Here is a 25,042-nt window from a genome sequence, read left to right as displayed (position 1 = left end):
GTGGGCATTTTGACCTTTCACATGCCGGGATTTGGACTGCCTTTCCCAGGCCTCTGAGGAGAGGCAAGCCTAGCATTTTCTCAGAGTAGCAGAAAGGAATGTTTCAGTGCTTTTTCACCACTTTAACCTGTGGGCCCTTGCTTATAAGTCTCTGCGAGTACGAACACATGCGTGCTGATTGGAAGTATTTTTTTGGTGCCTGTGTGATAATTTGTTGCTAGCACTATCATTTTAGTCAGAACAATTTTCCTTAATCCAGAAATAGACTATTTATTCCGAATTCTAAAGATACTTTTGCTACTTAAATAAGTATGGGGAACGCAAAACGTCACTTAGAAAAGGATCTGAAATATTTTCCTTGAAGCTTGAATATGTTCTGTATTGTTTTAATGAGTTGTAAACCATGTTGAGATTGTTTTCATTAAAATATAAAGTGGTTGGTATATAATTGTATTATGATTATGATTATTATCTCCAGCCCACAGGATCACAATCTAATGCAGCCTTTCTCAACCTCAGGTCCCCAGATATTGTTGGACTACAACTCCCATCACTTCTAGCTAGCAGGACCAGTGGTCAGAGATGATGGGATTTGTAGTCCAACAACAGCTGAGGACCCAAAGTTGAGAAAGGCTGATCTAATGGACACAATAGCAATGCAAAAAGGAACGAGGAAAGACTAAAACAAGCTTTGGAAGAATTGCTGCTTATCTGCCAGAGTGCACTTATCCTGCCATTGTGTTCTTCCTGGCTGATGGCAGAAGCCAAAGTGTTCTTTCCTTTAGCCCTATTTGGTTGCAGCCATTGCTGCATATACAGTGGTGCCCCGCAAGACGAACGCCTCGCAAGATGGAAAACTCGCTAGACGAAAGGGTTTTCCGTTTTGGAGGTGCTTCGCAAAACGAATTTCCTATGGGCTTGCTTCGCAAGACGAAAATGTCTTGCGAGTTCCTGCGGGTTCCCCCCCCCTTTTTCTAAGCCGCTAAGCCGCTTATCTGCTTATCCGCTAAGCCGATAAGCCGCTAAAAGCCGCTAATAGTGCTAATAGCGCTAATCCGCTAAGCCGTCAATGGGCTTGCTTCGCAAGAGAAAAAACCGCTAGACGAAGAGACTCGCGGAACAGATTCTTTTCGTCTTGCGAGGCACCACTGTACTAAATCAGTGTTTAGCTGAAACGCTCAACAGTAAGAACAAGAGCCCCATTTTGATTATGTCACCGTCCTCCCAGCCCCAATGTATTTTCTTCTTCATTCCCCTTTGTTTCAATCTGCATCTATACCTATTATGTCACTGGAGAACAACGAGGAGTCTTGTCTTCTGTTGGTTTGTCTTCTCTTCTCTGTTCTTGTGTGGATAAATGAAACTGTGACCACCTGGTTTTTCCTTCGGATTCAGTCTTGATGAACCTCCTTTTTCTTTTTGTAGATTCCTTATCTTGTTTTTGAGCCCTGGCTACAGTAGTTAAATTGTTCTGTGCAAAAAGTTACGGTTTCTTGTGAATAAATCCTGTAATTGCATATGCTAGGGAAACTCTTGCTTTATAAAAGCGGGCTTCGTGTGCTGCACAAATAAATAAAAAACAAGGAACTAGTATTTCTGTAGCTTCTATTCTTCACTTCAGTCAGCAAATATTCTAAGAGGTGCTCTGAGTTTATACCTGACCTGCCTTTTCAGTATATGCTAATAGAATGAGGGTCATTTCTGCATACAGGAAAAACTATATACTCTGTCATATATACAAAACACACAGCAGCAAAATAAACTACAACTTGAATTTCAAGATAAATTAATGTAAGGAAGTTCACAAGGGTCATCTATGTGGGGTGCTGGAGGAGAAGGAGAATGGACAATTTATTGATTGATACATTTAAATTTAGCATTTTGGTTTTTTGGTTTTTTTCAACCAGGGTTGAACATAACAATTGCAAACATGGTGAATCTTACATACCAAGATGCCAGGAATCTAACCTATCAATCCAAAGATGTTTTAAAGCTTTGCAAATGAAAAGTAAACTTGTTGATTAGAATATTTTTGAATACTGTGGTCAGTCTGAAGCAGAGTTATTTATACAGTCCACAACTTAACCAAACGTTCTTGTTATCACTGGTATTAAGTAGTCACAGAACAGCTCTGTGTATCCACTGAAATTAGCTGACACGCTGAGCACGGTTTCGTTCAGGTTAATGTAGAATATCCCTTTGGTTTAATTGTGCACTGTTTTCTTGCAGGCGCTTAAGTAATTGTTTGGGAATGGAGAAACAAAATTGGATTTTTAATTGGAGAGCAGATATTTCCGCTTAGGTTTTGTCTGGCCTGCTGCATTACAAAGCCGATGCTTGTGGATGCATTCCAGTGGAATACATAAGAAGTACTTCATAAACTCCTGTCTACCCGTGGCATCTTCAGACTTTTCCTTGTGATGGCTCTGGTTAGAGGCGAACCACAAACTCTATGCCATTGCAGGCTGACGCCTGATACCCCTGTGGTGGTGGTAGTAATAGTACTTAGCATTTTTGCAGCTCTTTTGAGCAGAGGTAGTCACCATGGTGCCCTCCAGCTGATTGTTGGATGCTAGGACCCATCAGCCCCAGCCAGCCTGGCCCAATGGTCAAGTGGTGATGGGGCTTATGTGTTTGTTTTCCCAAAATACTTGCATACTGCAATTTTATAATAAAATGTCAAAGTGGTTTACAGCAGTTTTGCTTACACACACACACCAGACCACAAACTATTACAGAAAATGTTTATCATAATTATCTTCATAAGCCTAGCAGCAATGGGGGGGGGGGAAATCAGCAAACCTTTAAATGTTTAAGGAAGATGCCTACTAAATCCCTGTTGGAAGAGCATTCCACAGGGCTCAATGGCTCTAATGGCTTAGATTTGTTTTGATGTCCAATGAGCCTCACCAGCTCTGGGGACAACCAGCAATGCTCCTACAGTTGATCTCAGTGATCAAGCTAGGATATAAGGGTTTAGGCGGTCCCTAACTTCTACTTCAGCAACTTCTAGAGGGCACCATATTGGTTACCCCTGCTTTAGTGTGTTCAAACCATATTACCCTGGGTGAATTCACATGTAATGCTCAACCATGGTTTAGCACATAGCTGTCAACCGTCCCTTATTTGGCGGGAAACTCCCTTATCCCAGCGCCATGTCCCGCTCCTGTCCCTTATTGATGATGTCCCTTAGTTTCCCCGGGTTTCATGCTCTCCTGGCTCGGGAGGGAGGCAGTGGCTCGGGGTCCTCCACTGCGAGAGAGAGAGTGTGCGCACGAGCTGCCGTGTTTCTGTCTCTCCCTTTCCCCCCTCAGGGGCGCATCGTGAGGAGCCGGGTAAGCAAAATCCCTTATTTGGGCTGCTGATCTCTTATTTTTGATGCTGCTGGTCCCTTATTTTCAATTCTGTAAGTTGACAGCTATGGTTTAGCATGATGAGAATGAGCCACAGAGATTTTCAGACCTGCATGCCTCATGTACACCTTCTCTCCCCTACAAAACAGAAGTTGGACCTTCTCGTCTCTTCATAGTTGTGCTGGAATGGGAACATGTGCAAGCTTAAAATCATGGTTCAGTATTAATGTCCATGCTGGGCCAGAGGTAATTTTAGTAATCAAGCCCATTGGGAGAAGCTGAGAGTGGATTATCTATGGTCACCTAATGGGGTTTGTGACAGAGGTGAGGCCTAAACCAAGTCCTTCCCCGTTCACATCTCGTTTCCTGTTAGCTGCTACTGTCCGCCAATGCTCTGTTTAAAAAGGTCTCTGTTTCTTAAAGATAAATGAAGCTTACAAGTGCTGGAGACTTTGGTCAATTCAAGGTTCAGGATGATGAATGGGATGGAACATAGGAATAAATAGTCACCTTCGGTGTTTGCTGCAGTTCATTTCAACATTTCTTTTTTACTTAACAGCATACTTCAGTCTGTCTTGGCTCCTATTGTTAGCTCCTGTATTAAGACACAATCCACAATAATTTCATAATACAACACAAGTTGGTTCAGGTGACTTGTAATAGAGTTTACCGATTCACACATTGCAGTGAATTTATACACTGCTTTATAGTTAGTTGTTTGGGGTTGAATAGGAGGTCATATGGTTTTCTTCCTCTGAGGGCAGCGTGTCAACATTTTATTTGGTTGAATTGCTATTGTAATTTTTATCTGCTTGGTATAATTGTTTATCTTTAAAAGAACCCAGAATGTAAGTAAAAAGTAAGTCCCTTTCATTCTCCATGATTGTAAAGCTTAATAAGTTAAGCTACAAAATGACTGTTTCTTTGGGCTTGTTAGCATTGCCCATATGCGAACACGTATCAGGATGCAAGTGGATTATCCTGAGATGCTTGTAGCAGATGTGCTGTTTGGTTACTTCTCAAACGCATGGAGACGATATGTGACGTTGCTTCTGTTTCCCCCAGGAATGAATTATTATATAGTGTAGGTAGGTCAAAGGCTTTCCAAATTTTGTGACAGTGAGACTTTCTCTCCCTAGTCAATAAAACACAGGAGTGTCCCAAAGTATAGAATTCTGTGGTCCAGGGTTGGCAGCTGAGTAGCTGTGAACCTCAGACACAGTACATTTTTATTGTTACCCTTGTAAATGCAGGACAAAACTGCAGAAAATTGACTACACCAATGTTATGTTACTGGTTGGAATTTGCCTCGTGGCAGTTTTTACCACTGGCTATGAGAATAGTCCTTACATAGGCACTCAAAACGAGATATATTCAAGCAAACAATTGGGCAATACTGTAATGCAACAAAATCTTCCACCATGAAGTGTTCCTGCTCAGGATTCCAGCCAGTCAGTGAGGCCCATTGTTCTCTTCCCCTGCATTCTGTGACAACTTGATCTTCATTAACCTGTTTTGGGTCACCCACCCTTTTTGGACACCCCCCCCCCAAATCTGTACTTCTGCAAACTTTGGGGTTTCCTCAAACATTCTAATATCTCCCTCCTGTGGAAGATCTGAATTCTATCAATTGTCTTGTCTGTTTCATGTAAAGCTCTTTGCTTCTCATAAAGTAGACAAAATGCTGTTACATTTCCAGGTCTGCCTGTTTAGGTGACCAGGGCAATTGCTAGTATACACTGCCCAGATACCCAGTTTGATAAAGAGTGGTTTACAATTCTTTTAACTAATAAATTAATAATAAGTAGTGTAGCATAGGACTCATAGGGCCATGAATCAGGAAATCACAATTCATATTTTACAGCTTAAGCCTGTTTGGTGACCGTAGGCAAGCAATTATCTCCCAACCACAGGCTCCCATCTGCAATATTGCATTTAATATTACAGATCTATTTTACAGGGTTGATGCAAGGATGCAAAATAATGTGAGATACAACATAATGAGATAACAGATGCAACATATTTTGAATGCTCTGTAATGAAGTATAAAATAATTGTGATTGGTACTAGTAACCAGGCGACTGCTAACTACAAATTTTCATGACTAAATTTGGCTGAGTCAGAGGAGAGAATTGTCCCATGTCTTAAAGGGGCCTGCATTTTGATGGAATTACCTTGTATGAGTTTTGCAAAAAAAGAAAACCAGTCAATGCTTTCCCTCCTACTCTCAGTGTGAGATAACATTCTTGGCTTTTTTAAGAAGCAAAAGTTCTTCAATGTCCATATATATATACATATATGTATATATATATTGGCATTAGTGCTTTGTGTCTGAGAGGGAATGTAAAGCAGTGGTGTCAGATCTCTGTGGCTCGTTCCAGTGGTTTTAAGATTGCACATTGCAGTTATGGAAAGCAGAGCGCTGGAGGAATAACATTGCAGTGCTGCAGATGTTTAATGATGGGTTTCAACTGACCTACAAGCTCCTTGATTATATGACATCAGTTTGGTTTCACATTTCATAGTGCAGTTTATTTAGGCTTTTACAGAAAACGAGGACCTCAGACTGCTCCTTGGTAGCTGGTAGTGGCCACAAAACTGGGAGATGCAATACATGAACTCATGTTACTGGGTAGAAATTAAATTCCTCTTGTTTTGCTTCCTTTTCAGGAAGCAGAGGAATATCAGAATACCCTTTCCCCATGCCTTTTTTCTTTTAAGGGCGTGAGCACTGATGTCCTTGGTAAATTCTATTTGTACACTTACGGGTAGAGAGCGAACGAATGAAATACCCTTGGTGCTAGTTTCCAAGCAGAATCATTGCAAACCCAGAATCCATCAGGGTATAAACAGTGTATACATTCAGGGCACATATATTCACAGTGGTCTCCATCTTCCCAGCACATGGAGGGGAAAGTTCTTTCTTAAGTTTCCCTCTTTGCTCCAGTAAGCTTCCTGCACTGCCATTTTGTGCATATGGCTCGTATACACAGAGAGCAGCTCCCATTTTGCTTTGGGGTAAAAGAACATCCCATGGGCACCGTGAAAAGGTCCACTAGCAGCGAACAACAATTCCATGCCACAAATTGCAGCCTTTACATGCAATTACATCTGCAGAGGAGAGGCTGTAGCCTTTTAATCTGGAGTCAAACTGCTTTTGAATATAAAGCATCAACCAGGAGCCCTGTTCCTCTCTAAGCCCATTGGAAGCTGCTGTATACTGAGTTCAACCATTGGTTCATCTAACTGGACTACTGACTACTCAACTACTGCAGGGGTGAGGAACTTCAGGCTCAGGAGGCTGGATGTGAGCATGTGGCCCTCCAAACCTCTCTTACCTGGCCCTTGAGAGTTTTTGCCTGGCTGGAACTCTTGCCTACCTGGAGGGAGGATAGAGAGGAGTGTATGAGTGTTTGTGGGAAATAGGCAACTGTAGAAAGATAATACAGTGGTACCTCGGGTTACATACGCTTCAGGTTACATATGCTTCAGGTTACAGATTCCATTAACCCAGAAATATTGCTTCAGGTTAAGAACTTTGCTTCAGGATAAGAACAGAAATCGGGCTCCGGCAGCACGGCAGCATCAGGAGGCCCCATTAGCTAAAGTGGTGCTTCAGGTTAAGAACAGTTTCAGGTTAAGTACAGACCCCCGGAACGAATTAAGTACTTAACCTGAGGTACCACTGTATTGACGTTCACTGCACGACCCACTTTGCCTCTGGCCCTGCCCAACGTTGGCATCCGGACCCTGGAAAATTGCATAGAAGGGGATGCAGCTCATGGGGCTTAAAAATGTCCCCAGCCCTGCAAATGGCAAGGGGAAAGAAAGAAAAAGCCTTAGACCAAGTTCATAGCAGAATGGTACAGCCTATAAGCAGAATAAAAATTGTCCTTGCAGCACAAATATACAGTCCCTGTCTGTCTTGAGCACAGATTAATGGCATTGTAAAAATCTGTGTTCTTCAAGTGAAAATGCACACATATGAACAAGACAGAGAACAAGGGACTTTGTACAGCATATAAAATCTTTTGGCTAGTTTGATTCCTGATGTTGTGCTATTTTCCCTTCATTGTGTTGGATAATCTGGCCTTTTCTCTTTGGTGGGCTGCATAGCACGACTTTATTTTGTGCTGCACCACAGTTACTAAGAGGAGAAGGTTTCTTTTGTTGTATAAATGTTGTTGTTTAACCTGCCAGAAGAAAAGCAGTACATTAACAGAAAAGGGTTCCTAAGCCCCGAAAATCAATCAGTTTTCTTCTTTATAAGATGGTGGACTTAAATTGCCTCTTGGCAGATATCCATGTTCCTCCCCATCTTCTGGTCCATTTGACGCATGTGCAGATTAGAAACCCAAACAATTGTTGGGAAGCCACTGTAGCAGAGTTGACTAAACAAAGATTCACAGGGAGAGACTTGATGTATGAGTTAGTCATGTCCATGGAGTCTTGAACCTTCAGTGTAGATTGGAAACATTTTTGGAATGGCCTTGACTTTAAGTGCTCCCATTAATCAAGGGGTTCCACCCTAAATGTAGAGTCACAGGGAAGGTATCCCAATACACTTAGGTAAAACAAGTCTTTTATTGAGAATATACTTTCTTGTAGCTACTGATTTAGAAATCTAATTTTGAAATTAGTCCATCGAAATAATGGATTACTCATTGATTTCCGTAGGAGCCAAGTGTAATCAGCTTACTTTGGATCCAACCCACTGCTGGTAACTTCACACAACAGTACTGTACATGTAAATTTTCATGTACAGTAGGAAGCACCTGGCGATTGCTGTAAATTCAGTTTTTTCTTTCATGATTTATACACGTCGAAGAGCCTCAGTTATGGATGTCTGACATTTGGAATTTTCTTTTCCAGAACCGTAATGAAATTAAAAATGGAGCAATACTTCGATTAACTACATCACCAGTAAGTTACTGATACGTTCACATTCCTTTGATTTTCTTGTTTCCCCCAATACTATATGATTCCTTTGATTTGATTTGATTTTATGTTATGTTCATAGAAAGGGGCCATTACCTATAGGTTGGTGATCCTATACTTCCATTAATTCAGAAGAGGGAAATTACACATATTTTAAAAAGTATTTCACAGTATATTATTATTATTATTATTATTATTATTATTATTAAATTTTATGTGTAGAAAGTGGATTTTTTTTATGTCAATCAGGCAATGTGGAGAGTTTCTGATTCTCAGTCAGCTTTCTTGGAAGCAATGCTTAGGGCATGATGACATTCCTCTTCATTCTCTTTCATTTATGTGCTCATCTCAGCAAGGCAGTGAGGTTCATAGCATAGCCACCCTGCCTTCATTCTAATACGTCTTAAGACAACATCATTACAAAATTATCGCTTGCTTTTTAAACGGTTGGCAGAATTGCAGTTTTGCGAGTCTGCACCATTACACATGCAACTTGTTCATTTGGTTCATTTGCTCTATTTGTAAATTTCATGTAATTATTTATTATACTAGTGCCCCCCCCTTTCCGAAACCTGCAGGCAAACTCAGTTTCCTAGGTTACAGCAAGTACTGGCTGAATTTTCTCATTTTCTTTACTCTTTCTGTTCTTCCTCTGATTCATTCCTCTTTAATACCTCAAAAGCTATCTTCCTCCATCCCCCATATAAATTTATCAGATTTTATTTTAACAGGCTATTTCATATTTGTACATTTCAGCCCTATACCCTGGTGACGCCCCTGTACAGGCAGCTGAATTTATTTGCCTGGGGCTTCCATTTCTGACTCGCACGTTTCTGCAGAACGTTCCTATGTGAACCCTATTATGTCCCACTGCTGTTCTGCTCTCATCTGGGTCCAAAAGGAGCCGTGTGCCTGTGATTGTGTGTCAATTGGACGCGCCTAAAATGGTCACTGCCTGTAATCGCAAACTTGTTGTGAAGAGCTCCGTGTGGAGCCTTTGTCCTTACTGGTTTCTTTGCCTCTTTCAAAGAGTTGACCTCGCATGGAAAAGTAGAAAGCTACGCTCCAAAACCTTGTATCTCCTCTACCTCAACAGCATTGCTCACCCCAAATCAATTTATTTTACAACATTAAAATTATTAAAGCTGAAGCCCATGGCTTACAGCAAAAAGATTTCTGCTGTAAAAAAAAATCAATGGAAAAAAAAATCAATGTAGCATTTTTTAAGAGAAGCCACTTCAGTGGGTTCTTCAGTTGCATGGTGAACATGGTTTTACAGAAACCCCACAATATTTGGATTACATTTCCACCACTCTCATCCTACAAAGGGTGTTGAGAAAGGAAGCATCACAAACATCGCAACATGCCCATCCAGCATTAGACATGTGCATTGTTTCTAAATGCCATATATCATCTTGTTCCTCGTGACATGTATCATCCAGGCTGTCTGACTTTTCTTTTCCCTCTCTCTTTTTTAAAAAAGAAATTTGCAGTTTTAAAACAGTTGCAAAACTATGAGGGGCATAGAGGATTTGTCGATGGCTCATAGGTCCTAGCCACTGGCTGCTCATTACAGCTGGCTTTTTTATTGGCTGAACTTGAAAAACCGACAGTAAAAACCATTTTTTTTTCAAAACTTGCCCCATGGCAGACAAGATGTGCATGCAATTGAGGGCAGTGACAGAGGGCTATCAAACCTTTTAAAAGAGACGTTTGATAGATGTTATGATGTTCAATTATCACATTTAACTCACAGAAATAATTCCTCACATTGTTACTTGTCTTACGTACAAGTACCAGTGCAAATTAGCTGGTTCTTTTTAGTTGTAGGATAACTCTGCATGCTAAAAGATGTCAAATCCACTTGTTTGGTGAATTGCCACATATTTTATGCTAACAAACCAACCATTTGGTATTTGGCTGTAACTGTACGAAAAAGAAGTTTAGAAATAAAAGCTGCAGCAGATGTTGACCCACTAAAAATACTATTTTAACCTACTTTATGACCTTGGACAAATCTGTTACTCTGTCCTTCAGTTAATTCCTTTTCAATAATTATTTGGAAACATTTACCACTGAGGTTTCAGTGACTATATTTGTTCAGTGCTTTGGACATGCAAAACCTAATTGCAGAGGTTTATTATATAAGCCCTAACCAATTTTGCTAATGCCTGAGCAGAAAGGCCAAAAACTTAAGTACATTTCAACACATAATGTACTTACTTGTTTCCAGCAATCCAGTGCTTTAAGAAAGTTTAAGCTTCTCAGCGAGTGAAATGGAGTTGTTTTGGACAAAATGACAGCGTGAAGCAGATTACTTTTCATTGGTTCGTTAAGTGTAAAGTGTGATGAATTAGGCTGTTCATTGTTGCTTGCCTTTTTGGCTACAGGAGATCAGCCATGCGGCGGCAGCCCATATAAACAGCAAGGATGTGACTAATTTATCTGCATAACATGACAGGAGATAACACTGTTGTATTTTATTAGCCTCTGTCACAAGACCATGTTGGAGGCACGCTGTAGCGGTGTTAGAGCAATACCATTTTCCCTTTTAAATGGATATGTTAACTCTCTCCCCAATTTTTTGTCAGTTTTTGTTTAAATGATATATTAAGGCAAGAGTCGCCAACATTTTGGAGCCTACAGGCACATTTGGGAACTAGCGAAACACTACAACAAACCACATAGAGCAGCCTTAGTTGGTGGCTTCTCCCAGATTTTGGAACTCCTTGCCTTGCCCTTCCACCGGCAGGAGAAGACCACCTTATTCCAACAGGTTTTTGGGAAGCTGGCTGCTTTTAACGAAAGGGCTAGTGCCATGTTGTTTCTATTGTAATTATTGGCATGGTTTTAATAGATTTTATATATGTAGTTTTAATTTTATCAGTATTTAGGTTTTTTTGATGGTTTGTTTTTCTCCGTTTTTAGCTGTTCTTATTTTATCTGTAAGCCGCCTTGTAAACAAACAAACAAACATTAAATGAATTAAAAGTCCAAACCTCCTAACTAGCAAATCAATACGCCACACAATTCCATTTGAATTCTACCTCAGTTCATTTATTTTGTTTCTTGAACTTTTTGTGAGTCGTCTGATGCTTCGTCATGAAGTAGCTGTCACTGGCCGCACTGAGATAAACCATAAACCATGGTTCAACAAGACATGAATTAGCATATTCTCATTGCAGGCTCATACCTTCATCCAGTGTGGCTGAGAGGATGTGTTTAGAAACCTCTGCTACCCGCATGGGCGAGGTGGTGCAGAGATCTTACCAGAGATTCGTTTAACCAGAGATGTCAGGGAATGACTTTCGGCATGTATAGCATTTGTTCTACCATTGAGCAGTTCTCAGTAGGAATAACCTAGGAATAACGTACCTTCAGTTGCCTATGCTCTGGTGACTTCTAGATTAGATTACTGCAGTACATTACATGTGGGGCTGCCCCTGAAGACAGTTCAGAAACTGCAGCTAGTGTAAAATTCAGTGGGCAGATTTCTAATTTGGATCAGATGTTCTGAGCATATTGCACCAATTCCTGCACTGCTGCTGCTCAGTTTCCTGGCTCAATTCAAAGTGCTGATTTTGACCTATAAAGCCTTATGCTCCTTGCGACGCAAGTATGTTGAGCACCACCTCTCCCTCTGTGAACCCAGCTGAATTCTGAGGTTTTCATCAAGCCCATATCCATGAGCTGCATCTGAGGAAGGCAAGGAGAGCAGCTACATGAGAAAGGGCCTTTTTAGTGGTGGCTTCCAGTCTGTGGAACCTGTTAGTGGAGCCTTCCCACTTGTCCTCCCTACTGTATTCTGGGGTGAGCATTTTAGGAATATTTTAAAATTGCACTTCCTTTTTAATTTGGCTTTTAATTGATTTTATCTGTGTGCATTTTCATTTACGACATCGCTTCTATGCGCTGCTCTGGTTCGCCAGAAGTGGCTTAGTCATGCTGGCCACATGACCCGGAAGCTGTACGCCGGCTCCCTCTGCCAATAAAGCGAGATGAGCGCCGCAACCCCAGAGTCGTCTGCGACTGGACCTAACGGTCAGGGGTCCCTTTACCTTTAGACGCTTTTTGAAAAGGGATGTTTTACCTATTTCCTTCTCCCTGTCTGACCAGGATAGTATAATTCATTCCAAACATCAGCCCCCCTTTGCACTTATCTCACAACAAAGAAGTGTTTCCATAAGATGAATATTTTCTTGTAGCTTTTTTTTTTTTTTAAAGTAGGGCTGACTTCTTGGTAACCAGAATTATCATGGCCTAATGAGCTGTACTCCCTGCTGTCCTGGCATTTATCGACCAGAAATTGCAGAGAGTTCTTTGGAAGCTGCTCATAGCACATGTCCTGTAGGTGTCATTTCTAATGACACAATGAGAGAGAGGGAGGGAGAATTGGGGCAGAGGCACTGTATTCCATATGAGTGCATATAAAGCACTATGGCAACAGGAGCCAAGACCAGTGAAAGCGCCACACTGAGTGAAGCCTTTTCCCCCATCCATCAGTCGTGATAGCAGGCAGTGTCACCTCGGCTAGTTGCCATGTGAGACAACTAACAGTATTTTTGTGAAAAGAAACTATTTGTTTAATCTGTGATCACGATAAATCTGCTCTGACTTTATTGAGGCTTGCTACACTAAAGTTAGGGATGAATGAGATCACACTGCCTGCAGATGTCTGTGGAGTGTTTGAAATTTCAAAACTGTGTTTGTTTTTTACATGTATATCCCATGCTTCTATAAAAGTATTCAAGGTAGCGTACAGTAAATAAATTAAAACAAGACACAGTAATAAAAGCCCAGTGCAAATGCAACCATCTTAAAATACTACGATTAAAAAAGAGAGGCAGTTCCATCATAAAACAGTTTAAAGACCATAGTCTACAAAAAGTGGCTGAAATAATGCACTCTCGGCCAACCATATAAAGCCCAGCAGTGAAGGAAGAAGGTGGACTTTCCTTTGAAGGTGTTCTAGATCAGAGGTTGCCACAAATGAAAAGCCCTGTTTCTGATAGCTACTTGCCATATTTCTGGTGGTGTGCGGAGCCGAATCAGGACTGTGCATGATGATGAGTGAAACTGCTCCAGGAAGGCTTATATAGAGGAAGGTGATTCTTAAGGTATTTTGGCCCCAGGTATCTTTATGGCTTTAAAGATCAAAAGCAGCACCTTGAATGTGTACCAGAAATGATTTGGCAAGTAGTGCAGCTGGTACAAGATCTTTCAAATTTGATCCAGTCAATGGAACTCTGGCCAGAAGTCTTGCAGCTGCATTAGAAAGAGCTTCCAAACTCCTCTCAAGGGCAGCCCAGGCCCATGGAGCTCATTAGAGTACAGTCGTGCCCCGCAAGACAAATGCCTCGCAAGACGGAAAACCCGCTAGACGAAAGGGTTTTCCGTTTTGGAGGTGCTTCGCAAAACGAATTTCCTTTTTTTAAAAAAAAAATTTTTATTAGTTTTCCAATTTTTAAAAAACACAACACGAACAACATACAAACAAACAAACAAACACATAAATTCATAATTTCTTAACCTTATTTTCATAAGCCTCTTTTCTCGGACTTCCCCATACCTTCCCCTTTTTGCATCCTTTTTTGTTTTTCACAATTATTCAACAACCCTTTTAACCAATTAAATTTAAATTCATTCTCCTTTTCAATTTCACCCTAAATCAAACAAAATTTACCGCTGTAATTCTACGTCTTCTTCTCCCTTAGCATTTTAGCACTCCTCAATTTTATAGTAGCTCTTAAGATATATTTTAAACTTCTTCCAGTCTTCTTCCACAGTCTCTTTCTCTTGGTCATGGATTCTGCTGGTCATTTCTGCCAATCCCACGCAAAACGAATTTCCTATGGGCTTGCTTCGCAAGACGAAAATGTCCTGCGAGTTTCTGCGGGGGTTTTTTCCTCCCCCCCTTTTTCTAAGACGCTAAGCCGCTTATCTGCTTATCTGCTAAACCGCTAATAGCGCTAATAGCGCTAACCCACTAAGCCGTCAATGGGCTTGCTTCGCAAGACGAAAAAACCGCTAGACGAAGAGACTCGCGGAACGGATTCTTTTCGTCTTGCGAGGCACCACTGTATTCTAATCTGTAGGTGACTGAAGCATGAAATAACTGATGAAAAGTCTGCTATCTTCCTTCCAAATAGTTCACAGTTGGCATATAAGACAGTGATGGTAGGAACTTCAGCGTCCTGAAGCGTTTCCAAATCAAGGAATACTCTGGGAATCATAGTAGCATGATACGAAAGCATAAGTTGGAAGTTCAGTTACTATTCATTTGGTGCTTTTTACTAAGTTCTCAAAGTGCTCTGCCCACATTGTCTCAGCATCCCTTACAACTGCATTGTAAGGTAGGTGATGGCTGGATCTGAGATACAGTGCAGGCTCCTTCTGGCGGGTGAGAGGGAGAGCCAATTTTTGCAGATAGCTTCCTTCCCCTGCATTCCCCTTGACAGTCCCAGGGGGCACAAAGGTTTGCGGGGGGGAGGGGGAGAGGAAGAATTGGCAAAAGGTACTTTCCCCATGAGCAGAACTCTGTTCAGTGAACATCCCCGCAGTGGAAGCTTAGTTAGAATCCAAGCCATTCATTCCACAGTATTAGCTTTAAGGTAGTTAATGAGGCAAAAGAAGAAGCATTTTCATCAAGGAGTGACCATGCAGGAAAACAGGGCTGTTGTTTTTAATGCGTAGTGGCATTTAAATTAATGTTAATAATAACTGCTGTAAAAAAAAGGCGTCTGTGCCCACATAGATTTTTTTTCCCCCAAAAGCATTGCTTTCTTCTTGGAGAAATAGGAAACAGATTGTTACCTTCCCTCTCTCATTCTCCACTGTGTGGACTTAGGCAGCTCACTAGTTTATAACAAAAAGGCTTAAAAAGAGATGCCACTGTGAAGTTGCTGAGCTGGAATTCATTTACAGATCCGGCACTATCTGACTGCTGCTCAGTACAGGTTGGGAGGAAGAGCTCAGCTAGAAAATAATTTTCCATTGTTAAGTGTTTGTGCACATTGCTATTTTTGCTTTGCCAGTTCATAGCAATCACACCCACTCCGATTGAATTGTACATCCTTTCCAGTGGACCTTGTTTACGTTGAACTCAGCACAGTAATGTGCCACACCTCTCCCTTGCATTGATGGCCTTTTTTGGTCTCAGTTTGTCATAACATCCCCAACTCTCCTACCTGTACCTTTGTGTACTTCTCTCTATATAATAAAATGTAGGAATTTCACCACATGGTCCCCATTGGAGGATATGTGGTGCCTCATCCTTTATTTGCATGAAGTCAGCGCAGGGAAGGAAGAGTGAATGAGGCTGCAGACAAGGGAGTTGGAAGGGAGTGAAACCAAGAGGGGAAAGTTTAAAACAAGGGCAGACGTTTGAGTGAAGCAAGGATGGACAGATACTTAGAGGGGAAAAGTGGTCGTTTTAAACAACAGCAGAGATTTGAATAAAGCAAGAATCTGGATACCCTGCGGGGGAAAGTGATGATTTTAAATAATGGTAATGACTTTAGTAGAGTAAGTAGGGAGTGACACTGAGTGGGGGAGAGTAGCAATTTTAAATAAGGTTTGAATACAGGGAGAAGGGAGTTTGGAAAGGCTACGTTGTGTTAGCTTTTTGGTGTTAGCTTTTGTGTGTACCCATCTCTCTTATTTCTCCTTTGTTAAAACTATTTTTTAAAAGAAAAACCATCAGTATTTCTCCACCCCTACATTACTCTGCTGTTGTTTAAAATAGCCCCTTCTTTTTCCTTTCAGCGTTTCTCCCTTCTCGCTGTACTCAAACCTCTCCTTTTTCCATTCCTTAGCAGCCCCATGTGAAAAAGATAAAGGATGCAGAGCCCCCAAATTTCCCATAGCACCTTCACACAATGTATTTCACTCTTGGTACTACGCCGTCTTCAGATTCAGTGTAGCAATTGAGAACATCAATTTTCATCAGCCGACCACCAAATAGGAAACAGGATGAAGCCAGGAAATGGGAGTGATCTGTGTGCAAGAGAGAGTTGGAAAAAAAAGTAAGGAGGGTGGAAAGGAAAAGGGAGTGGAGGTGAAAATGTGATAGTATTTAAACTTAACTAGTATTTTTTCTTCAGGTGTCTTCATATATTAGTAACACTTGAAATTAAGGTCTGTCTTCCCCCCTCTCTCCCCTCCCTCCATTTATTCAATGTTCTGTCTTTGGTGAGGCCCAAACCGCCCTTCAGCTCCATGAGAGGATCCAGTCTTCTAGCATGGATGCCAAGTTGGAAGCACTGAAAGACCTAGCTAGTTATTCACGCGATATAACGTTTGCCCAAGAATTTATCAATCTAGACGGCATTTCGCTCCTGACGCAGATGGTGGAAAGTGGCACTGAGTGAGTATTTTAACACATGCACATTTTCTTATTTGTTGCTTGGATAAGCTAGTAAAATTGTATTTGTTGTTCATTTAAAAGTAAGTCATGTTAGAAGCCACCATTTCTGCTTTTGTTCCTTGGAAAGGAACGAGTATTTCATGAGAGGCGAGTTAAAGAGAAGTAGTTGTCTGATGGAGGAATGTTTTTATGTGTTATCTGCCACTAGAAGTCCTGAGAGCTATTCATCGCCTGATGCCCGTTCTTAAATAGTTACCACATGATGTTTTAAAAGTTATAGACAGTTTGGGGTATGTTAGAAACCCCTTGGAAATCCTGCAAGCTTTATAGTAAAAATGTATGGTTGGGTGGCAGGGGTGGGGAAATATGCAGGCACAATTCTGTGTTTCTACAAACTTCCAGTAGCTAAACCATGCTTCTTGCCTGAATTACAGTTGGAGCCAGAATGTAGTCTTGCACCCAAAAGTTTTGCTTTTACAAGATGTAAGACTAGGGATGATGTGCCTTCTGGTAAGCTCCAGCCCTGTGTGCCTGCTTGCATGATTTACACATCATAATGTGGATCCTGACTGAACAAGGCAAACACAGTGTTGTGAGCTAGGCAGCGGTTCAGTAAGGAACCTCTACTTAAAGCAGATAATTCCACTTTCTTTGGATCAGTTCAGCATCTCAGCAGAATTACCTGCCCCTGGAAGAGTCTGATTGGAAGCAAGGAAGGTCAGAGCACCATATCACTTAGAGAGGAAATGTGTAGACTCCTTTGTGTACATATTGTTAAACCTCAGTCTTTTTGATGAGCCAGATTTTTATTTTTATTTTGTGGGAGGGATGAAAGAATGAGAATGTTGTGAGAATGAAAGACCATATTTAATATTGCATCAAATTCAAAAGTTGTGGCTATATAAATAGCATAGCATTCCAGAGTGTCTTAACAAAATCTGAATGTGTGGTTCATCATTGTTGAAAATACAGGTTTTAAAATGCATTTTTGACATTGATTTCAACTGAGTACTGTCAGCTTCAGTCGCTTGTTGTAAGGGGAAGGAAGGAAGGAGAGTTTCTTTTCCAGAGTCATTATATGCACCTGCTATCTCCTTTATGCTCCATCAAATTTGATGTGAAAGTCTCACTGTGGTTTCCATGTGCCCAGTGCAAAATGGCAAGATCCATGCCAATAGCAGTCATTCATGGGGATGTGTGTTTGTGTGCGTTTGCGCACGCACATGTCTTAACATACACAAAGAATGTGTTGCTGAGCAGCCGTTAAGGGTTGATTTAGTTGCTGTAATAAATGTGCATGTGAGAACCATCCCACTTGTGTTGGAATCCCATGGAGACTCCATCCTAGGAGGGCCAGCACAGATATGGAGATATTCACAGGGACTAGCTGATTTTAGGGATGGGAAACGGTGGTCCCCCAGATGTTGTTGGACCCCAGCATTCATCAGTCCCAGCCAGTATGGCCAGTGGTCCGGGGTGATGGGAGTTGTGGTCTAACGTGGTGGTGGTGGTGGTGCTACAGGTTCTCAGCAGCTCTTCCATAAGTGTGGAGTTACAGACTTACCTTCTTCCTGCTATTACGAGAATTCCTCTCCCCACTTACGTAGGTCGCAATAGCCTTGGTAGCAGACAAAGAAGAAGTGCGCTGCACCTTTAATTTGGAGATGCATGTGCCTCTTCTTCATATGTTTGAAGGAAATTGTTCATGAACTTGAATGAGATGACTTCCACCAAGAGCTTTGCAGATAAATAATTCCTTTCCCTGCAGCTTGTTTTAATTCTGCTAAGGACATTGCTGCAGTGGTTGTAAGGCTAAATAACAGGAGTCTCTCTCTCTCTCTCTCTCTCTCTCTCTCTCTCTCTCTCTACTGTATATGGAGCCATCATTATTGTGTTTTATGTGGTACCCTTTCCTTTCATGCAGGCCCCTGTTTCTGCACCCCCCTCTCCCTGTCTGCCACTGCCCGACCCCCTGCAGCCCTCTTCCAATTCAAAACTTGCCAGAGTATTCCAAGTTTTGGGAAATGGCAATCTTGCAGCCACTGCATATTGTCACGGTGTTCTCTGTTTCTGCAGATTGAGCTGGAAGTTTCCCTGGGGGCAGATTTAGGTTCTTCCTTACAAAACAGGTCCAGCCGAGCCCTGAGCCACAGACAATCATTCCCTGTTCCCCCTAAGACATCCTAACTGAACTTGAAAACAAGGGGCCTTCTTGATCTATAACCAGAGGCTTTGCCAAATAAGCCACAAAGGAGCTGGTCTCGTCAGAGCTGGCAAAATTTGTCTCAGCTGGAAGTGACTCCTGGCAGATAGGAAGGGTGCACATTCAGCAAGTATTAAGCCTTTGTGGCTTGAGGAATTCCGAAAGGAGCTGCTGTCCTTTTGGTAGAGAGCCAGCAATGTAATCCAGAGTCCCTTCGAGGACAAACAGTGAGCATATTGTGGTAGGCAAATGTCTAAGCAAGTATCCTTTCACTATTATTCTATAACATTATATTGCCATTCTGTTTCAGATTTTCTTCTTCTGTTAAAATTAATATGAACAAAAGTCTGCGGCTCATTTGTACTCTTGAGTTACAGAGTCTTTTAAAGGGCATTCAATTTTCTCACAGACCACTCTGCATAAGGCGGATCCTTCTGGCCCACTAATTTTAGAACATCATTGTTCAGCGCATTATAGTTCATATAACCCCCAAAAGGCAAATATTGTGACTTCAGCTTTCAGAAATAACATCATGCAGAATCAAGTCATGCCCAGTCTGGTTAACCTCACAGCAACTTTGCTGACAAGCAAGATCATTTGATTTCCCTTTGTTTCCCTATACGTTATGTTTAGGAAGTTCCAGGGAGAACCTTCAAATTAGAGCACTGATTCATTCCCCTTCCGACTTGATGTAACAGGAGAAATGTATTAAAATCACAGATTTGGATACCTGTATTTTAGCTAGAGCGAAAATTTGAAGAGCAACCAAGGGTTAAATTGGTTTCATTGCACAATCCTGTAATTTCTGCCACATATAAGTAAGGTTGAAAGGGGTACCATTACTTGCAAAAGGTTGTGCCTCAAATGCCAAGGATTATTATACTATTTTTTTTGCAGATGATGAAAAGGGCCACCTCCCTTCAGGTAGAACAAACAAACACCTGTTCACATATGTGATGCTTTTGACTCAGCACTTTATGTTGTGTTTGAAAGTTACCCCTCAGGTGTTCTGATTCAGGATATAGCTGGCTAAAAACTTGTCCGTCACAACCAGTATATTGCATAATTCCCATTAGTTGCCATAGGGCCCATCCTGAAGGTGTTAGTAGAGGATTGTGTCCTTAGATTCCGTCTTGAGGGGATGGGCATTTAAAAACTCCCTACTGTATTCATATATGTCTTGAATTGTGTGTCTGTTCTGTACAGCCTGCTTATTTCAATGGCTGGTATGACGAACCTTCATAACTAGTGCTCAAGTTCTGTAAATAAGCTCACGAAAGTTCCTTGCCTGAAGAAGGTTTTACTAGTGTTTCCTGTTCCTGTGGTTACCAGGCTATGGCTTAAATACAAGGCTGTTTTATCAAAATTGCACCATGCAAGCATTCACCTTATTCACACACTTGTACACTGTCACATTTTGTTATAGTGATTTGTAGTGGTTACACATTGCCGTGGGATTTGGTGCAAATATTGTAAAGCACAAGAAGTCAGGTGGCCATGGAAAGCTACAGGGAACCAGGCAGAGGGCCTTCTCGGTAGTGGCGCCCACCCTGTGGAACGCCCTTCCAGCAGATGTCAAAGCGATAAACAACTACCTGACATTCAGAAGACATCTTAAGGCAGCCCTGTTCAGGGAAGTTTTTAACGTGTGATTTTACTGTATTTTTGGTTTTTATGGAAGCCGCCCAGAGTGGCTGGGAAGGCCCAGCCAGATGGGCGGGATATAAATAATAAATTATTATTATTATTATTATTATTATTATTATTATTATTATTATTATTATTTGCTGCCACAGGCAGAGTTGTTAGGAATAGCAGGAGCTGGCCAGTGCCAGATTTATGTATAAGCTAAACAAGCTATATCTTAGGGCCATAGCTGTCAACCTTCCCTTTTTTTGCGGGAAATTCCCTTATTCCAGTGCCGTTTCCCGCTGCTATCCCGGATTGTTAGATATCCCATAGACTGTCCCTGGGACAGGTGAGGCTGCTGATCCCTTATTTTCAAATCTGAAAGTTGACAGCTATGCTTAGGGCCCCACTCTCTTGCGCCCCCCCAAAAAAGAAAGAAAGAAAGAAAAGAAAACGATGTACATTTCCAAAATATAAGATAAAATACAAATAAAATAAAACCTACATACAGCAACAGTGTTTTGTGTTGCGTAGGCTCCCATGGTGTAAGTAATGGGCCTCACCTGCTAGCCTGCTTCCTAAAATATCACTGGTTTGCTCATTTCTATATATAGGGTGCCTACATTCTGCATGGACTGGTTGCAAATTCCCATATAGCTTATATTCAACACAAAAACAGCGGCAATTTGTTGTTGACAAAGGACAGCTGGACATATCAAGCGCCCCATTACCTTCAGCAGTTTAGGGCCTCATCAAACCTAAATCCGGCCCTGAGCTGGACCCATAGTGTGCTAACTGGAGGGTGGTGAATTGTAGAGTTTTAAATGCTCATAGTGCATGTGTTTGTGAGGGACTTGAGAGCTGTATCTACACAGATATAAAAAAAAACGCTATAAAGAAAAGCTATAGGGGTATAAAGAACTCCCAAGGCAATCTGCCATTGACTGTGGATTCTGCTCTACAGCACCATCTGGTGTCACATTTTATAACACATTTTAAATGTTATAAATTGACCTGTGTAGCTGAGTCCATCATATTATGGTTATGATTCTGATTCTGATTTTTTTTTGGGGGGGGGGGAGTGACCAGTTGTAGGATTATACCCCACCTTTTCCGTAAGGCTTTGAGCTGCTCACACAAACATTTATCCTTTTATATCCTAAAAAGAGAGAAGGGGGAAAATAGAACTTTCTACAGTTAAAAACAAAGTTTTTATTTATCTGAACAGTATATACTTTACTAGCACACAAGAATAAAGAAGTAAAGGAAAACAGAACAGTTTAAATTAAACAAATTCACACAAAAAAGTATAAATGTGGGTCATTTCATTCACATTATTGTGAAAAAAAAATCTGTTATTGGTGTGGGGGGAACATTTTTTTTAAAGATTTGTTTTATTTGTAAATATCATGATACAGTCCTCAAGGTCTTATGATAATTCTCCCTTAAAAGTTACTAAGAATTACAAATAGTAACTTATTTCATAGTAGATGAAAACCAGCCTTTTTTTCCTTGTCATCTAGTAGTATACCACAGTTTTTGAATTCATTTTTCAGCAATAGCTATGGCCCAGATTCGACTGTACCATAAATTCCTCTAAATATTTCCATGCTCTTGTGATTGATATACTGTGTAATTGTTGCTAGCTGCCAGGATGGTTATCACAAGAATTTCCCCAAATAGCCTTCATTTTGGCCATCCTGTGCCCCCAGTAGCATTGGTATCAGTTCTTGTTTTGTTAATTAATTAATTTCTAGGGACTCCGCCCCTAAGCATTCCATTGGTGTTTCTCCAAATAACCAAATTGTCCCTTGGAAGCTGCTGACAGACTCCTTGGCGGTTGTGATGGAGTTGACTGCTACTTGAGCCAGCAAACTCCCAGGTTTGGTACCTGGCTGGAGGGTGGAGCTCAGGGGTCTATGATCCCAGCAGCTATGTAGTTTCTTATGGCTGATGTCTGGGCCCAGATGACCCTTCTGCTTGCTTCTGCGACAAGTTTGAGAGACAGCTAAAAAGGATTGTATGTCCCCAGAAACTTCTGGCCTTTGTCTAATAGGCGATGTCATACTATTGTCCCCCATGGTGGTGAGGTTCTGATATGCAGGCAATGTTCTTAAGCGTTCCTTAGAATAATAAGCAATCTCTCTCCCCCCACCCTTTTCTGTGAGATTTTGTTGTTGAATTAAAAGGTAGATTGGGTTGCTTTACATTATTTTCTTCCGAAGAGCATTAAAGCGTGCTATTACCATTTCAAGTCTGCTTCAGTTGAATTATTTCCAACTGTAGTTCCTCTGGTGGTGTTCAAATGGCCTTGTAAAACTCAAATGCGGATTAGCAGGAAAATGTCTTAACAATGTTTCTCCTTATCTGAAAGTTTTTAAATTTTTGCAGACGATATCAGAAATTGCAGAAGATAATGAAGCCCTGGTAAGAATCTGATTGGCTCATGACCCTGCAAACTTCCTCCTCTTTGCATGATTAAATTCCAGGCCTCCCTGCTGATTTTATTTATTTGAATACCTGTGCATATTTTGATCAAGCAAATCTGCTTCTCTTTCCTGCTCTTTTATGCCACATGCCACAGATTTATTACGGAGCTTTCAGTTTTTGTTTTGTTTTTTAATTTATTTTTGCAATGCTTGTGGAATGTATGCTTGGTTTTCCTATACCTCCTGTAGCTATTTGCTGGTGCTGTCTCCTTTTAGCTTTTCTTTTTTTCTTTTTTTGCTTTGAGCTACCATCCCTCTTACATGAATATCCTGTGTTCCCACCTGGTGCATCCGGGAAGCTGATGGTTTAGTAATAAACTTGAGAGTCACAGTCATTTTAACTTCTAGCACCAGGTAAAATGGTTTTGGAACAATGGAGAAATTGCAGTGTCAACTATTTTCTGAATAAGCATGCTTTTGATTAGTGGTATGCTGACTCAAATTAATCTTAAACCTACTGATAGTACAGGAGTTCAATTCAAGTTAAAGGAAAGAAGGTTTCACTTCCGACCAGCTAACTTATTTCTGAATGCTGAGGTAGTAATGATAATAGCTTAGTTTCTGGGGGAATTAAGGACTAGATAAAAGCATTTGAATCTCAAGGGACATAATTTGTTCTAGCCCCTGCTGATGCATGATTCTTATTCATGCTGGTTCTTGACATTTCTCAGTTTTGTGAGCATGAAAGCTACTGAGTTGCTGGTGGCTGCAGTTGAGTTTCCTGTGTCTTATTCTCTCTTTTCAAGACTGGTCTACAGTATGCCAGAATAAGTTTTGGCACAACATTTCTTGTTTCTAAGTTTGTACATGCAATGTCAATGCATCACCAATGACTATACCGGGTTTCCTAAATTTAGAGTAATTCTATGAAAGTGCTATTTCTCAGAATAAAAGGAAAGACTTCTGTGTTCTGCTAAAGTGGGACTTTCATACTGAGTAAGTGTATGTTCTCGAAGCTACCAGCATGAGTTTGACCAAACTGCGGGAGGCAGTGGAAGACAGGAGTGCCTGGTGTGCTCTGGTCCATGGGGTCACAAAGAGTCAGACACGACTAAATGACTAAAAAACAAGAAGTGTATATTCAGGGGATTCCTGCATGTTAACTCTTTTCATATGAGCAGATTTCTGCAAATGCCTCTCCTAAGTGGAAGAAATTGGTATCTGCTTGAAGTTACACTAGAATAACTCCCAGATGTGATTCTAGAACTTGCTATCTGCACCATTAAATTCAGCATGGAGCTCTGTTGGCTGCTGCTGCTGCTGCCATTAGACACACTAGCTCAAATATGTAAGATCGGGATCTAATGCTGTTACAAACAAAGCTAGAAATTGTTCTTTAAAAATACAGTCTTGTCATGCGCTAATGGGCTTTGTAGCAAGGTTAGCCTGGAGGTAATCTTGGGCTGAGCGGTGGGTTCAGAAGGCACTCAGGCTGCCATTGTCTAAGCTACTCTTGCTCCTTCATCTGATTAACTGCTCTGATGAGAAGGTAAAGGGACACAGGAAAGAATCGGAAACAAAGTAAATATCCAGGAAAAGTGGAGACAGGAAGTCAATAGCAAGCAGTCCAAGGGAAGGAAGAGGCCTATGCTAGGAGAGTTGGAAGTGGTTAAGAGTGAGAGTGGTTAAGAGGAGACGTCCTGTGGAAAGGATGTGCTTGGAGACAGAACGGCCAGAGAGAATGGGTGCGTGTGGCCTTGTAGTGCAGTGCAAAGGATAATCACATGTTGCTTTTTTTTTTTTTTAAGGGATTATCCGAGCCACACAGGAGACCGTTTCTCTTCTTTAGGGATAGGACGCTGATCAAGAATCTGGATAATCCCTTTAAACCATGATCTATGTTTTAGGTGATATCACCATTGTTTTAAACCATGATCTATGTTTTAGGTGATATCACCATTGATATCCTTGATTAATTTATGAGCAGAGGGCGATGTATAGGTTACAAATTTATTGTAATGTATGATGGTGGTCTTTGTTTTTGTTTTGCTTCGGTTCCTGTTTGTCTTTTGTAAGTTTTGGCGATTTTAAATTTGGAGGTTTAAGTATATTATGTTGGTATGGG

General features: G+C 41.1%; 1 protein-coding gene across 3 annotated transcripts in view; it reads left to right on the top strand.

The window, feature by feature from the left end:
* The window catches only part of ELMO1 (engulfment and cell motility 1), a 291,965-nt gene that overhangs the window by 83,640 nt on the left and 183,283 nt on the right, over positions 1 to 25,042 (top strand). For 2 of the 3 annotated variants that reach the window (XM_079947570.1, XM_079947571.1), the window contains exons 5-7: positions 8,226 to 8,276; positions 16,487 to 16,656; positions 22,880 to 22,915. In XM_079947570.1, coding sequence (XP_079803696.1) covers positions 8,226 to 8,276; positions 16,487 to 16,656; positions 22,880 to 22,915 — 257 coding nt within the window. The remainder of the gene's footprint in view (positions 1 to 8,225; positions 8,277 to 16,486; positions 16,657 to 22,879; positions 22,916 to 25,042) is intronic. The other variant, XM_079947572.1, reaches the window with a different exon arrangement.

This window comes from Podarcis cretensis (genome assembly GCF_951804945.1).
Source record: "Podarcis cretensis genome assembly, chromosome: 12".
NCBI classification, from domain to species: domain Eukaryota; kingdom Metazoa; phylum Chordata; class Lepidosauria; order Squamata; family Lacertidae; genus Podarcis; species Podarcis cretensis.
This window is presented reverse-complemented; position numbering and strand designations above follow the sequence as displayed.